This window comes from Tamandua tetradactyla, chromosome 5 (assembly GCF_023851605.1).
Source record: "Tamandua tetradactyla isolate mTamTet1 chromosome 5, mTamTet1.pri, whole genome shotgun sequence".
Taxonomy (NCBI): Eukaryota; Metazoa; Chordata; class Mammalia; order Pilosa; family Myrmecophagidae; genus Tamandua; species Tamandua tetradactyla.
Window position 1 is genome coordinate 87,633,299 of NC_135331.1, and position 15,975 is coordinate 87,649,273.

Here is a 15,975-nt window from a genome sequence, read left to right on the forward strand (position 1 = left end):
AGGTCTGAACCCTTCAAACTTCCTTCGCCTGGAGACATGGGTGTGGGGAGAAGGGAGGAGGGAGAACATTTCTATCTCGTGACAAAAGAAAGTCACACAATTGTTTTGTTCTCGGCTCTGGGCGGGTGGGCGCCCATATTTACCAGAGGGACGGAGGTCGCTGTGGCAACAACACATCTGGGCCCCGGAATCCAGATGTGCTGTATCCAGAAGCCATAGCAGAACGATGAGGCAAACATCAGGCTCCCCAGTCCTGGCCCCCACAGCTGGGAAGAGGAGAGAGGATTGGAGTGGGGAAGAGAAGAGGGGAGGAAGGAGGAGGAGAGGACTGAAGTGGGGCAGAAGAGAGGAAGTTAGGGAAAGGGACAAGGAATGCAGACAAAAGAATGGAAAGGGAAGGAGAAGGGGGTGGCATGAAAAAGGGAGGAGGTAAACCCAGGGTTAGAGCAGATGGAGATGAGAAAACTGAGGGGAAAAAATAAAGGAAAAAAACAGGGAAGCAAAGGAGGAGAAAGGGAAAACTAAAAAAGAAGTGAGAAACCAAAGATTAAAGGGTCAAAAAGAGAAAGTGATAACTTGTGGTGGGGTAGGACAAAGAAAGGCAGGAAAGAAGTCTAGAGAAAAGAGAAGAGGAAGGAACAGTGGAGTCAGGGATGAAAGAGAATCAAAAGGCAGGACCCTGAGGAAGGAAAGCAGGAGGTGGTAGCTTGCAAAAAAAAGCAGAAGAGAGAGACAGGAGGGTCTGGGACAGGGAAAAGACAATAAGGCGTAGGACAGTGGCTGGATAAGCGGAGGTAGCCTTGGATAGAGGTGAATATCCTGAAGAATCAAGATCCACGTGGGCCTGGAGGGTAGCAGTCAGGAACTTGACCTTCCTTTATTCCCCCCATGGTAACAAATGTTCTATCATGAATCATAATAAATGTCCCACACTATGCAAGGTGTTTATTAATAAAGTGGTATATGGGAACTCTATATTATTTATGCATGATTTTTCTGTAAAGCTTACAACTTCTCTAATTAAGAAACAAACAAACAAACTAAAAAACAAAAAGGCAAGGCAGGGAATCCAACTGAGGTGATCTGTATCCAAAAATCCTTGTTCTCATTGCATTACACTGTCTGGATAAGGCTGGATCAACTCAAGGGACCCTGGGACAGGAAGAGCAGGCTGAGGAGCCAGGGCTGCCCTCTGGAGAGAGAGGAGAGGTCTAGTTCCTGGGAGCCCTAGTTCCAGGTTGCCATAGTTACTTGGTCTGTTTTCTCCCCAAACACAGTCCTGGGCGGGGGGTGGGAGGTGTTGGGGGGGAGGAGAGCCTGGCTGGACACACGAAGTCCTTCCCTCCCCATTCAGGCCTGGGCTTGTGGCCCGAGCAGCCCCTGTCCAGTCATCTGGGCATAGAGCCCAGGCCCATCCCGCACCCTCCAGCTGACCCAGGGCACTCTTACAGGTCAGGCCTGAGGCACTGCTGGACAGGAGCAGCTGGACAGGGATGCCCCCCCCAGAGCTGAGACTTGACCCATCCCCCTGTGTCTTTCTCCCCTTTCCCCTAATTAGAATGCACAGCCTTTTCTGCAGCACTTGATCCTATCTTCTTCTTCTTCACCTGGACATTCAAATCTCAGTTTCCTCCAGTTCAGGGCTAAAAGGATGCCCAACATCCCCCTTCCCTCCCAAATACCACCCCATTCTCCACTGCAGTCCCTCCCTCCTGGGCTCAGAGCCCTTTGGCCCCAGCTCCTGTTGTTTGTTTGAGCTGCTCGCCCTTCAAAGTAAGGGGAGGGAGGGAGAACCTACTAGAGTAGGGGACCCAGAGAGGCTGTTCACCCCAAAGGGCGTGGGGCCCCCTGTCCTTCCTGTTTATTCAGACACATTCCAGAGATTTGTATCCTCTGATCTGTCACGCCACGGGACATCCCTCCCCCGACTCCTCTTCTAGACACAGACATACCCATGTTACAGGGGCGGGTACAAGGGAATGACAAGAGGTCTGTGACTCCACCCCACCCCCACAGCCAGCTGTATCTTCGGTGCTTGGTTCTTTGATCCTAGCTCTATAGAAGCCACTTAGCCCCATCCTCCCTGTCACCAGCCAGGAAGGCAGCCGTCATTCCTTCAACTCCCTTCAAGTTGTTTATTTAATAATATAAAAGAACATATGTATACACATTAACCCGGTCTTCCTCCACCACCCCTCCTTTCCTCCCCATAACTAGCTCCAAAATGTAAAAACTTCCCTTATCCCACCTGGGGACTGAATTCCCACCCCTCAAACAGAGGAACAAAAGAATAAACAGCATGCAAGAGCCCATCCCCAAATTTAAGTTCCCTCAATAACCCTCAAAGAAGGAAGCAGGGACTGGAGGTCCATTGAAATGAGAAGGAGCCCTATATTCCAAAAGGGGATAAAAAGAGAGGTAAATCCCCCTACCTCCAAATAAGTGTTAACCCCCATGCCTTTCCTTTCCTTTATTAATTGCCTCAAACCTAGGGATCAGGGAAATGAGAAACATTTCCACTTGGTTACTCCTTCCCCCCTGCCCCCCAATTCTAAGTCAGTGTGAGTTGCAGAGGTCAGGGGTGATTGAGGTAGAGGGGCTGGCGGGAGGCCTGGTGGGCCTGGCTGGCCGTAGCAGCTGGCAAGGGGCCACCTGTGGCATTGCCTGGGGTTGGGGATGGCTGTTTTCGGAGCGAGGGGGGCACCGTGGAGGTCTTGATGTGAATCACCCTGGTGTCCATGACCTCGCACTCGATCTGCATCATCTCCTCATAGTCCCCTGGGCCCCCATGGCCTGACAAGGTCTCTGTGAGAAGGGAAAAGTCAAGGAAGGAAAGAAGGAGGTGGCAAACAGAGAGGAGGGGTCAGAATAGTAGAGGGGAAGAGAGAGGAAAAAGGAAAGAGCAATGATGAGGAGGCAGAGCCATATTGGAAGTTAAATGAGATGACAGGGAGAAAGAAGGGGGTAGGAAAAATGACATTGATGGGGAGATTGTACAGGAAAAAACATCAAGAGAAATAAAGGAAGTGAAAGTCTGGCAGGTTCCCAGGGTCAGCTCTCTGACCCGCTGCTGACCATCCTTACCAACAGAACACCTGCAGACTCATCTTCCTCCCACCAAACTCTCCTGCATTTTGTCCTCTCCAGGCATTTTCTAGTGCTTCTCACCCGTGACTCTACCATGTCACTGAATGCTCCACTCCTCTCCCCATTTCTCTCTTCTTGGACTTCCCCCTTCCTCAATCTCAGGACTCCTCCCCATACCCTGCAGGGCAAGAATTACCATTGGGGGCCATGGCAGGCATCACGAGGGACATCTTAGGCCGGGAGGTCTTGTTGTGGCTGATGGCTGGGAGCAGTAAGTGGTCCTGGGAAACAGAGGGGCCAGGCCAGGAGGTGGAGGAAAAAAGAGATGCCACGAGGCTTCCTGGCCCTACTCTGCACCCTCCACCTGAAGATAGACAGCTGGGGAGCCCAGCTTGAGGGAGATGGGGAGGAACTCACCCTTCGGAATGAGACAACATAAAATGTATCTTCCCGTCGGTCAATTGCATCCAGGAACTCAGGCTGGGAACGATCTGGGTGGCGATATAGCTGCAGTTGGCCTACAGAATCCCTAGGTGCAGAAACAGGATTTGGGAGGAACTAAATCTAGTGCCCATTCTCACTAGGGAAAAAAGGGAAAGAAGATGAAAGAAAAAGAGCCAGGAGGCCACCAGTGGTGAGGGAGGCATTATCTTCTTGGTGGCAATGATGGCACAGGACTGCTCCCTGAGAGTAGAGATCTTTAGGGTAGACCCTCACTGAATAAGTACCTGTCCCAGTACTCACCTTTTTGGGGGTCTGGGGGGTCGTGTGGGGACTGCTTTAACTGGAGGTGACTTCTTCCGTAGCTGAGACTTCTGGAAGGAGAGGTATCTAAGGATTTGGAGAGGGTGAAGGGAGAAGGGAAAGAGACAGACGGCCCCTGGAAACAGATGCCACCTCACACCCACCCCTCCACTGCCCTCAAACAATCCTTCAAACCTCCACAATGAGAGGCCCAATCAAAATCCCCAGAACATTTAGTCCTAGTCTTCACGTGTGGCCTGCCTTGAACCAGCCCCACTGCCTACCTGTCGCTCCTGGACTCTCTGGGGGGTCTTCCGTCGGCCTCTCTGGTGGCGCTGGACCCAGCCGCTCAGCTCGTCAGCAAGCCTAGAGAAGGGGAGGAAGGTTAACACCTTCATGCCAGGCCCAGAGTCCCCTCACCTCCTTGTCTGCACACAGGAATAAGACAAGAAGGCTATGAAAGCAGGTGCTTCAGCATACAAGGACAGCCAGGTTATCTGTGGAGGGTCTCAGGGAGAAAGGGAGAATAGGGGAGGATGCCTTCAGAAGAGCACGACCCTGGCAGTAAATCCCCCACACCTCAGGGACTCAGTTCGGTTGAAGTGACGGCAGTCAGAGGAGAGAAAGAGCTGGTCCAGGTCTCTCAGTAGCATCTCCTTGGCCCCCCGGGAGAAGGCTGTCAAGTTCCTGGAGGGAGGCAGGAAGGAAACAACAATCACAGACTGCCTAGCACTCTCCCATCAACAGAAAAGAAGGCAATGACAGCAGGAGAACAGCTTTGGCTTGCCCCAAAAAAGAAAAGGCAGCTTTTGGGGAGAAGACTCACTCAGATGCTTAAGGAGAGGGCCCCCTCTCTTTCTCCTTCACCTGAAACTGGGCCAGCCAGTGGAGATGGGCTGGGGTTCCTCAGGCTCCTGGAGGGATCCCTGAAGGAGCCTGACTCCATGAACCGGTTCTTGCTCTGAGAACTCCAGCAGGTGTCTCCCAGGTCGAGGCTCCTTTTTACTCATTCGAGGAGAGACTGGAGGTTCGCTGATGCTGTGGATAAGGAAGGACAGAGCATGAGGGAGAATTCCAGCTTTACTGAGTACCTGGTTAAAGCATGGGCTCTGCAGATAGGTTGTGTGGGTTCCAATCTGTTCTACAAGACTAGTCTCTTTATCTGGGAGATCAGAATAAGAAGGGTATCTACCTCACGTGGCCAGGAAACATAAAAGGACAATGATTAACCCAGAGGACAGAACTCAGTAAGCACTTGCTATTCACTATTTCTATCAAAATTAGCACTATCCAGGATTTATGAGAGAAATGATGGAGCAAGAAGGGACTGGCTGGGTACAGTAACAGCACTGAGGACACCAGAACCATCTGCGTGTCAGTGGAATGGCATGGACGGTGCCCAAGCAGGGAGTCAGACACGATTTTCATCTGTTAACCTAAGCCAAGGGGAGCTCAGGACAATGCAGGCAGCTGCGGGGCTGGGCTCCGCGAGACGGGGCGGGGCAGCAGGGAGGGCTCACCTCACAGGCCCGAAGTTGAAGGCAATGAAGAGAAGGAAGACCATGATGCAGATCACCTTCCCATTTCCAGACCCTAACTTGAGCTCATTGTTCTAAGGTGCACAGGAAGAGGCAAGAAAGAGGGTGAGTCACCCCAAGGGGACCCAGATTCTTGCCGGACTCTCTTGGATAGACCAGTTTTACCTCAGCCAGCAGGGCCTCGAGCCGCCGGCGGAGGGCAGCATTCTCCCGGCGAAGCTGCTGGTTGTCAGCCAGCACAGCCTGCAGTCGGGCCTCAAGTCCCTGCAGATACTCTTTCTTCTTTCTCCGGGACTGGCAGGCTGACTCCCGGTTCTTGATCATCCGCTGCTGCCGCTTCAGCAACTTTGCCTAGGTACCCGGAGAGTCAAAAAAGAGAGTGAAAGATGGATGGAAGAGAGGGATTGGCCACCCCAGGGACAACTATCCAAGGCTTATCTGGATCACTCCCCTATCTTCCTGACCCCTACTCACACAGCCAGAGAGGTTTTTCCCTCTTTACTATTACATTCCAGGAAAGGGGCCCTTCTCTCAACTACTCCCTGTTCCTGCTTCTCAGAGATGGGAGAGGTCAGACCGCAGGAGGAATTTCCTCCCACCTGGGTGGAACCTCAGTTTCTTTATTTGGTGGGTCATCCTTCTTCTGGGTCCTCCTTGTGAGGGCCCAAAGTTCAACTTTGCTATAATTAAAGAACATTTTACTGGGTTTTTCTGTAGGAAGCAGCCTCCCTCTCCCAACTATTGCCATAATCAAAACCCAGCGTTCTTTTCCACCCATGCACTACCCCCAAAACAGAAACTCAGTGTGACTCCCCTACCTTTGATTTACGGAGACCATCCCCATTTCTCCACCTGCAGTGACAGCAAACCTAAGGACCCTTAAACTACATGGAGTTGGTATTCATATGTAAGCAGGAGTCTACTCTGACCCTCCAGGATCATCTTCTGGGTCTGCTTCCTCCCACAGTGCTTCTGGGTCTCATCTTCCTCCTCACTGCCACAGTGCTCCCTCCATGACAGACTTCCTCCCACCCTCCAATCACTAGCCTTACCCCTCACCTCTCCAATACTTACATCTACTTCAGGTGGGCAGGAGTTCCCAGGCATAGGAGCCAAGACAATACTTTTCCTCTCAGGCCGTGGAGTAGGGGGGGCCGTCCCCTCAGGCTGGACTCGAACAGCACCCTGGATGAGGACAACTGGGGACACTGGGGCAACTGAGCAAGAGAGGGAGGTCAGAGTGCTGTGAGTTAAGGGGGCATTCTTATGTCCACACCCACACCTCAGTACCCAGGGATTGGGAGTCTCCATGACATTGGGCTCCCTGAAAAGGCTCATCCAGCCTGTCTGCTTCTCTTCTTCAGTACCTAGAGGTGGCTGGACGATTGGCTGCAAAAGGACGGTGGTGCTGGAAGGTACAGCTCTGGGTGGCAGTGGGACAGTGGTTATCATCACAGGTTTGGGCTGCAGTGGCGGCTTCCGGGTGGGCAGGGTTTTGCCTGCAGAAGGATGAGAGGTGGGAAGGAAAGAATGTCAGGACCAAAGACCTCTCTCTCCAGGGACTCCAGGTGTTAGGATGCCCCATTACCTGAAGAGCCATCAGGGTATGGGCCCATGCTAATCTGGACAGCTCCAAATGGTGGGGCTAGGACATCTCCCAGGAGGCACCCTGGAGGACCTGGGGACTCTATCTTCACTTCTAGTATCTCCTCTCCTATGAGGGCCTATGTGAGGCATTCCAGAGAGATGTGAGTCAGGAGGTGTGTTGAGGAGAGTTGAAAAAGAGAAAATTCTCATACCGCTAAGAGTCAGGAGAAACTCACTGGAAAGCTTGGGTGGGAGGAAAGGAAACTGATGCTCACCTGGCTGGGGGACTCTGCTGAGAGCAGGGAAGCCTCCGAGTTGATGGAGGAAGATGGAGAGACAGGCTCTATCTTGGTCTGTACATCTGTGGGGTGATAGGGTAAGACAAAAAGCAAAATATTGGATAAATGCTGAAGGGGAAGAAGGTTAAGATAGGGATATGGGAGACATGGTCATAGGTGAAATGACGGAGTTTCAGAGAGGTTAAGTGATGGGGCTAGGATTTGAACCCCAGCCTGCTGGAAACAGAACACACATTATTAGCCACTTTGCTAGCTTGCTTCTGTCATGTTACATTTGATGCTGAGCACAACTCCCTTTCTGGAAATCCTCTCTACTCTCTCCACCTTCAAGATACTTTACGCTTTTCCAACTGCTCTGGCCCTTTGGTGTGATTGTTCAAAGCTGTAAGTACCCCCCAAAAATCACATTCTTAAACCCAATCTATTCTTGTGGCTGTAAATCCATTGTAAGGAGGACCTTTTGATGAGGATGGGTCTTAATTCTATTTTTAGGGTCCTTTATAAGCAGAATGAAATTCAGACAGAGAGAGAGATCACAGGAAGTAGATGCTGAAGGTCAACAGAACCCAGAAGAGAAGGGACAGACAAGGAGATACCACTATGTGCCTTGCCATGTGATAAGCTAAGGACAAAGGATCGCCAGTAATCAGCCCCAGAACACCACAGTCTTTGAGGAGAAAGCATCGCCTTGAGGATGCTTCAATTTGGACTTTTTTCCTAACCTCAAAATCATGAGTGAATAAACTGCCAGTGTTTAACCCAATCCATTTCATGGTTTTTGCCTGAATAGCTGAGAAAACTAAAAAAAACTAAAACACTTGGTTTCAGGGTGCTTTGTGGATGCCTGTTTTTCTACTCACCCTGTAAACACTGACACACAGGATTTTATCTCGGCTCTCTTCTTTTCTTATTCTGCACTTTCTTTCCCTGGCTTCAGTTATCTCTCTCCTATCTGATATGCCAAAGACTTCCGAATCTATCCTCTCTAGTCCAAGTTTCTCTCTCTCTCAAACTCCAAAAACATAAAGCCACTGTTTACTATTCTCCACTCCTATGTGCTACTGGCACTTTGATATCAACAATCAATACATCCAACATTGAATTCCTCATCCTCCCCTTCCCGAAGACTCCTGCTCTTGCAGAGTCTAGCCAGTGAATGGTATTATCACCCATTGGCAGTTGCCCCAGCCAGAAACCCAGGCATCCTCTTTAACTCTTACCTCTCACTAACACCCAGGGGGTCACTGCATCTCACCTGTTCTACCTCTCATTCTTTCTCAAATCTGCTTTCTTCTCGGCCTCCAAATATCATATTCAATTTACTGCATAAACTTCTTCCTTGGTCCTCCTGCCTCTTGGCAATCCATTCTCTATTCTGCCACCAGAGTCATCTCCCTAATCATCTTGCTCTCCTGCTTGATTCTTCAAAGGTTCCCAACTGCTCACATGATAAAAGCTAAGAACCCTTTAGCATGGCAAAGAAGGCCTTTCTACACCTGGCCCTGAAGCCTCTGCAGCTCCTCACCTCTCCCCACTCCTCTTCACACGCACTCTGAAGAGGTGCAGGTGTCCTGCATGTTTGCCCTCACATTCTTCTTCTGGCTAATTTTGTGTCCTTCAAAACTCTGTTCAGGAAACCTGATCTCCAGGAGCATGTCCCTGGTACAGCCCAAATCTGGGTGAGGTGCCCCTTTTATGAGTGTTCATGTCACCCTCTGACGTGACTACCTCCCCTGCATTGACTGGTCCTCATCTTTCTACCTTCACTACACTGCATGCTTCTGAAGGCAGCGTGGTGCTCATATCTTGTTCGCCTTTGCTTTCCCAGTACCCTGCCCAGTACCTGGCATGGACAAGGTCCTCAATAAATGTTTACTGAATATACATGAGGAAATAAACTTGAGGACACTTTAAAAGAGCACAAATAATGTTACGTGTAGAAGATGTGAGTATTTGGTATTCCCACTTTTCTGTACATTTGAAAATTTTCATTATAAAATGTTGAGGAAAAAGGGTAACAAGTAAATGTACCCTATACTGCCCAAAATTTTTAAGAAAACACAAAGTCACAGTAAGTTGAATCACATGGTACAATACTAGGAAAAAGAAAAAGAAAAGAAAATCATCTCCAGCTCCTCAACAATGCCCTTGCTATGGTCTCCTAAAACTCTTCCTCTCCCTCCTGATGCCTTTCCTGGCTTTCTACCATTTCCCCTCCCTACTTTTTCCTCCCTGTTTTGCTACCTGTACCCCCTCCTCCGTCTATACAACAGGTGAAACACACATGCACACATACACATGCACACACATTCACACACACTCATTCATACACTCCATCTTGGTGAAGCATGGGGATCATGGCAAGATGTTATTACCTGAGGGATCATCAGAGGTAGGGCTCACATTAATCTGGATGTTTCCAAATGGAGATGTTGGTCCATCTCCCAGGAGGCAGAGTGGGGGTGCTAAGAACTCTGTCTTCACATCCAACACTTCCCCTACAGCAGGGGCCTAGGTAAGAGTGAGGATGGAGTGAGGGTAGGAGAAAATGCAGAAAAAAGGAAAGAAAACAAGGGAGGAAGAGCAAACACAAAAGCTTTAGAGCTTATAAACCACCAATTATTTGACATTCCATTATGAATGGTATGGAATGTCTCCTTCACCTGTCTCTGGCTCCTTATTCCTAGAAGAGTCGATAAAGTCTCATGGTTTCAAATATTACCTTAGAGTGGGCACCTTGGGCATGAAGCAGTACCAGAATTCTCGACAGTTAACAACTCTCTTGTTCCTAGCTTCATCACTGCTACTCTAAAATATATTTCTGTACATTAAAGACTCTGTCTTCACTTCTAGACAACTAGAGTAGAAATGTAGAAGATGGGATCATTAAAGAAACAGCAAATGCAAGGAAGAAGGGCACTCCCTGCCCCTTGAGTCATAGCACATAAATCATTTCCTCAGCACCTATTGCTGAAAGGAATGGAGCAGAGGCCCTGCCACCAGAGTAGGAAGAGGGAAATGCCTCACTTACCTGGCTGGAGGGCTCTGAGGATAGATGTGATGATTCTGAGCTGAGGGAGGAGGATGAGCAGGGGGAAGATGGTTCAGACTTCACCTGAAGGTCTGTAGGAAAAGAGGTTAGAAAATAACCAGGAAGTGGAGCCAGAGAAGAGTCCAAAAAGTATCCAAGAACATGGGGTTGGGGAAGCCCCCACCAGGGAAAGGGGAAAGACAAATATAAGGAATTAGAGGGAAGAGGTGTTCGCAGCTATTTATGTAGAGAGGGTGTGAGGATACAGGAAATTACATAGTCCCCGGGAAAGTGTGCAAAGATGAGGGTTTCCTGGAAGAATGAGGGAACCTTACCTGGGAAGATAGGCAGTGGGTCCCACGGGGGTTCAGGGGGGTTAACATCCATCCCCACGTCCAGGGAGCTGCTGTCAAACTGAATAACGAAGGAAATTGAAGGCAGAAGTATACGAAAGAAGAGGTGGCTACAGTTGACATCTGGCCTGGGGTGAGTCCTGGTTCTGGGACCATTCCCACCCACCACAGGTTAGACACAAGGAAGCAATACCGGGTCATCCTGCTCCGGGCAACGGAAGAGTTGCGTCTGCTCCTCGGCCACTTCATCCAGACCGGAATACAAGGTGCTGTCTGCAAGATAAGCTTGGTGTCAGGGTGACCGTCCTGTACAGGTGGCCAAGCCTACAGATCTGCACACAAGCCCCCGCCCCATCTCTCATTGGTTCATCTCGGCCAGACCCACCGCCCGCCCACTTGAAAAGCGATTCAGCCAAAGAATTTAAGTTCCTCCTTTCCCGACCCCGGAACCACTCGTTGATCCCTCAGCGGGCGGAGATCGTCCCGGATCCCGCACCCCTCCTCGAATGCACAGAGACCCCCCCCTGCTCCGCCCTCCTTCAGAGGGTGGATTCGGTATTCGCCCAGCCTTCCTCTTTGGGCCTCCGCTTCCTTCCTGCGTACGTCAGGAGCTCAGTTTGCTACAACCCTCTCCCTTCCCCTCGGCCTCACTCCGCAGACCCCAATCCTCCGGGCTTAGCAGATTGTCGGTGAAGAAACGCGTCGGGTCCGCAATCTCGCTGAGGAGCATCAGCTCGGCCATCTTTTCCCCCCACCCCCCAACCATGAGACAGTTCCTAAGGCCCGCCTCTCCCCATCATCAACTAATAGTTCATTCTTGGAAAAGGGGGCGTCCCGGAAGCTCTACCGACCAGTAAGAGACCACAGCGCTGAGCGCATGAATCAATAGAAGGAATGTCTGTATAGTCCGGCCAATAGGAGCACGGCAGAAAGGCGGTAACTGTTCCACAGGAAGGGGGCTGTGAGGTGTGCGCATGCGCCAAACAGTCCCCAGTGACAAAGAGGCTCTTGGGAGATGTAGTTCCCAGGATTTAAAGCGCCTCCTTCTCCTCAGCTAGCCTTAAATTTAGAAGTTTAGACAGATCCTTAGACGTCTTCGGAAATGAACGCATTCCCCAAAATGAAGCATACGTGACCATATGGCTTTGTAATGTTAAAGAAAGAAAGGAGATGCACTGCTACGGCTACCTCACCTAGGAAGGTAAAAGCTGAATAGAATATAGAGTGAAACCCTCCCTCTGGGCCGCCAAAGCTCTCACAGCACAGACGACAATTCACAGGTTTTTGTCTCTTAAGGTTTAATCTTTAATCAGTCAAACATCTTGCGCAGACCCTGGGCCAGCCCAGCATCCTTTTTCTTCCCCTGAATGATCACCTTCCGCAATTCCACCTGGGCTGCCCTGTTCTTTGGGTCTAATTCCAGCACCCTCTTGAAGTCAGCAGTTGCTTCTTCCAGGTTCCCCATGGCAGCCTGGGCAATCCCCCTTCGGTACAAGGCTTTCAAATGGCCAGGCTCCCGCTCCAACACCCGGTCACAGCTCTGCGCTGCCAACTGGGGTTGCCCTAGTAGCAGCTGACAGGCAGCCAGATTGGCATGAAGGACAGTTCGTTCTGGAGGGCCAGGTGGAGGTAAAGTCAGCAGCAGCCGAAGAGCCCGTCCATAGCATCGAGCAGCCCCTTCAGGGTTCCCAGCTCGAAATAATTCTGTGCCCCGTGCACGTTCTTCCCCGGCCAGAGCCTCCTTCTCACTGGCCTCCAACTCCCAGGAGTCCCGACCCTGTGTGAAGGAAGCCAGGGTGAGCCTGACATGAGGTCCAGAGTGCCCTGGAAGCTGCAGCTCTGCCTCCTCACCTTGAAGCATGGACTCCAAGCATTTCTCTACGAGCTCCCCCCAAGTCTCCTCCCTCCACGGCCCTACCCCCATAGTTAGCTCTGTCCAGCCTTCTGGTGGTCCTGACTCCAAAGGAAACCCCAAAACCAGCACCCGGCAATGGGAGCCCAGCTTGGGCTTGTCCAGGCCATGGCCATGGATTATGACCTTCTTGACAAAGCTCCCATCAGGACAATACCAGAAATTAGAAGCTTGAAGGGGCTCTGGCATATCCCTGGCTGATCCACGAGACTTATCAGAGTCTCCTTCAAATCCAGCAGTTAGTTTTCCAGTCCTTCGGGGATGGTCTAGGTTTTGACTGTCTGGATCTGGGCTCACTACCAACTCAGGAGTTCCAGTAGGAGGGTTTCCGGGCTGTTGCCTAATCTGAGTAGTCGAATCAACGTTCTCCAGGGGATTCTTTTTCCATTGTTGTTGCTGTTGAGAGACGTCCTTCTCTCCTGTTGGACTGACTAATGGCATCTCTATTTGGCTGTCTGATCCCTTCCACCATGAATGGACAGTTTTGGTTGAAGGGAAAGGGACGAGGTTCAGGTCAGCACCTGAAAAGAAAATCAAAACAATGCTAACTGCAAACTCTTCTCTCGCCCGTCCTTCTGAGACCCATATCCACGGTCCTGAAAGTCCCCATTTTTTTCCCTCTAAATCTCAGCCCTACTCAAGCCTCTGTTCAGCCAGGACCTACTCTAGACCTATAAATTCCACGATTCCCTGCTGTTCGGATAGCTGTCCCAAGTACGGAAACAGGATCGGATCAAAAAGTGCCCTGGAGGCCAAAGCGCCTAGCCTGGTGGCAATACCCCTACTGTTCAAATCACCTTTAATCCGAAGCTAAGTGTTCACTGAGTATGGTCCTTGGAGTCTCGTTCCGGGCGAAGAGTATGCCAGAGCGCCACGGCAGCCAGGAAAGTCGCTGACAGCGACCCCGGGAGCCCGCGAGATGGGAATGTAGTCAAATTCCTGCAGCCAATCGGGAGGAGGGAGGAGCCGGATTAGCCCGCCTATTGGGCGTGACGTCATTTCCCCCGCTACCGGGAATCTCCCGGCCTTAGCAACCGAGCTGGGCTGTAGACTGAGGTCCGACTTCTCAGAGTGGACATCGGAGAAGTCCTGGAATGCGGGACTGGGACGAATGAGGATGCAGTGGGAGGATGGCGGGGCGGGGTAGGGGTGAGGATGGGGGTGGTGGGATGGTGAATGTTAGTGGGGGCAGACGAGTCCTTTTATCTGACAACCTCAGGCTCACAAATACTATTTATTCCCTGGTTAGGGCGCCCAGCCTGAGTGAACCCCTGTCTGCTGTTTCACCCATTCAGTCTAAGGTGTTCAAGTTAAACCCTCAGTCCTCATTCTTCTTCAATGGATTCTGTTCCTGTAAGGAGCAACCTGAGGCTTCTCCTTACCTTTCCTCTCATATGCATTATTACCTTTCAAGCTCTCCTCCATCATGAATCTTAGACAGTGCTTCTCAGATTCTAATGCGCACGTGCATCACCTGGGGGAACCTATTAAATTGCAGATTCTGCAGAAAGAAAGATAGATGATAAAGACTGAGATGGTATAATCTAGGATTGCCTAGAGCGTATAATGATAGTGACTAAATGTACAAATTAAAAAAATCTTTTTGTGTGAGGAAGAACAAAGGAATGTCATTACTGCAGGGTGCTGAGAATAGATGGTAATTAATATTTTAAAATTTCAATTTATGTGTGAGACTAAAGCAAAAAAAAATGTTTATTTGGTACAAGATTTATATTTTGACTAGTGCATTTCCTAATATAACTTATGTAGATAGCTTAAATGAACACCATAAGTACATGGAACTTTGAGTAGGACATGAGATTTTGTTGGTTTGTCCAGAGTGATGCCCCGATGAACCCCAGAGTGATTTGATGAGTGTATAAAAAAGTATTTGCAAAGTCCCCTTCGGGGAATTGAGAATGGGGAAAAATTCAACTTCCCCAAGTTGAATTCTTGATATTCTCACAAGCAGTGTGGACAACCAAAGCTATAGGCTGAGCCCCCAGTCTTGGGGTTTGTTCATATGAAACTTAACCCCACAAAGGATAGGTCAAGCCTACTTAAAATTAGGTCTAAGAGTCACCCCCAAGAGAATCTCTTTTGTTGCTCAGATGTGGCCTCTCTCTCCAGCCAACACAACAAGCAAACTCATCACCCTCCCCCTGTCTATGCGGACATGACTCCCAGGGGTGTGGACCTTCTTGGCAACGTGGGACAGAAATCCTAGAATGAGCTGAAATTCAGCATCAAGGGATTGAGAAAAACCCTAGAATTAGCTGAGACTCAGCATCAAAGGATTGAGAAAACCTTCTGGACTGAAAGGGGGAAGAGTGAAATGAGACAAAGTGTCAATGGCTGAGAGGTTCCAAACAGAGTCGAAAGGTTATCCTGGAGGTTATTCTTACCCATTAAGTAGATATTACCTTGTTATTCAGGATATAATGGAGAGGCTGGAGGGAACTGCCTGAAAATGTAGAGCTGTGTTCCAGTAGCCATGTTTCTTGATGATGATTGTATAATGATAGAGCTTTCACAATGACTGTGTGATTGTGAAAACCTTGTGTCTGATGCTCCTCTTATCTACCTTGTCAACAGATGAGTAGAACATATGGAATAAAAATAAATAATAGGGAGAACAAATGTTAAAATAAATTTAGTTTGAAATGCTAGTGATCAATGAAAGGGAGGGGTAAGGGGTCTGGTATGTATAATTTTTTTTCTGTTTTCGTTTTATTTCTTTTTCTGTTGTCTTTTTATTTCTTTCACTGAATTGATGCAAATGTTCTAAGAAATGATCATGATGACGAATATGCAACTATGTGAGGATATTGTGAATTACTGATTATATATGTAGAACGGAAAAAAAATGTGATCATATAAGGTTGTTTTATAGTATTCCTATATCAATGTACCTTTATCTGTATCAGTCAGTGTGGACCAGATTATGACATGTAGCAAACAATTCCCAAATATCAGTGATTAAACCAACAACAACAAAAAAATAATTGCAGATTCGATTTAGGAGGGGTTGGGGTGGGGCCTGTGAGTCTGCATTTCTAGCAGGCTCTGGGATGATGTGATGGTGCTGGTCCATAGGCCACACTTTGCATAGCATGATTCTGGAATAACCTCACCCCATTCTCTTCACTCCTTGCTCTGCGCCTCTTCAGTTTGTCGTACATTTTTCATATGTAACTGGTATAACCAGCTCCACCGGGTGTAGCAGTGGAAACTGGTCCCACTCCTATATAAGGTGTAGGTTCCTTTTGTGATTCAGCCTTGCTTATCCAACTTCTCTCACAGGTTAGGCCACCAAGCTCTTCAGGGAAGGAGAATCCCACTCTCAGAACCTCACTTAGGCTCCCTCTTCAATTTGCCATCTAATAGCTACCATTGTGTCCCTGAGTACAACGATAATGTCAGG

General features: G+C 49.3%; 2 protein-coding genes across 3 annotated transcripts; both read right to left on the minus strand.

Moving 5' to 3' along the window:
* Window positions 1-928: 928 nt before the first annotated feature.
* ATF6B (activating transcription factor 6 beta) lies at window positions 929-11,447 on the minus strand. Of its 2 annotated transcripts, none has more exons than XM_077161383.1 (18): window positions 11,291-11,447; window positions 10,833-10,912; window positions 10,622-10,700; window positions 10,287-10,378; window positions 9,631-9,766; window positions 7,232-7,317; window positions 6,958-7,093; window positions 6,737-6,868; window positions 6,444-6,586; window positions 5,535-5,720; window positions 5,352-5,443; window positions 4,699-4,869; window positions 4,411-4,518; window positions 4,116-4,197; window positions 3,832-3,902; window positions 3,505-3,616; window positions 3,284-3,368; window positions 929-2,805 (listed from the first exon to the last, which is right to left on the minus strand). In XM_077161383.1, the coding sequence occupies exons 1-18, from the start codon at window positions 11,403-11,405 to the stop codon at window positions 2,576-2,578; spliced, it is 2,136 nt and encodes a 711-aa protein (XP_077017498.1). In that variant the 5' UTR covers window positions 11,406-11,447; the 3' UTR covers window positions 929-2,575. The 2 variants fall into 2 exon arrangements, with proteins under 2 accessions (XP_077017498.1, XP_077017499.1); XM_077161384.1 differs by having other exon boundaries at window positions 11,300-11,445.
* A 15-nt stretch (window positions 11,448-11,462) lies between these two features.
* Window positions 11,463-13,524, minus strand: FKBPL (FKBP prolyl isomerase like). Its single transcript, XM_077161393.1, has 2 exons — window positions 13,349-13,524; window positions 11,463-13,072 (listed from the first exon to the last, which is right to left on the minus strand). The coding sequence occupies exon 2, from the start codon at window positions 12,990-12,992 to the stop codon at window positions 11,949-11,951; it is 1,044 nt and encodes a 347-aa protein (XP_077017508.1). The 5' UTR covers window positions 12,993-13,072; window positions 13,349-13,524; the 3' UTR covers window positions 11,463-11,948.
* Between the last annotated feature and the right edge of the window lie 2,451 nt (window positions 13,525-15,975).

Excerpts from the sequence above, each read along its gene's own strand:
- ATF6B (XM_077161383.1), bottom strand. The coding sequence starts at position 11,405 with ATGGTTGGGGGGTGGGGGGAAAAGATGGCCGAGCTGATGCTCCTCAGC. Across the intron at positions 10,701-10,832 it reads GCCCGGAGCAGGATGACCCG|TTTGACAGCAGCTCCCTGGA; the intron begins GTATTGCTTCCT and ends TTCGTTATTCAG. Across the intron at positions 4,519-4,698 it reads ACTGGCTGGCCCAGTTTCAG|GAACTTGACAGCCTTCTCCC; the intron begins GTGAAGGAGAAA and ends GCCTCCCTCCAG.
- FKBPL (XM_077161393.1), bottom strand. The coding sequence starts at position 12,992 with ATGCCATTAGTCAGTCCAACAGGAGAGAAGGACGTCTCTCAACAGCAA.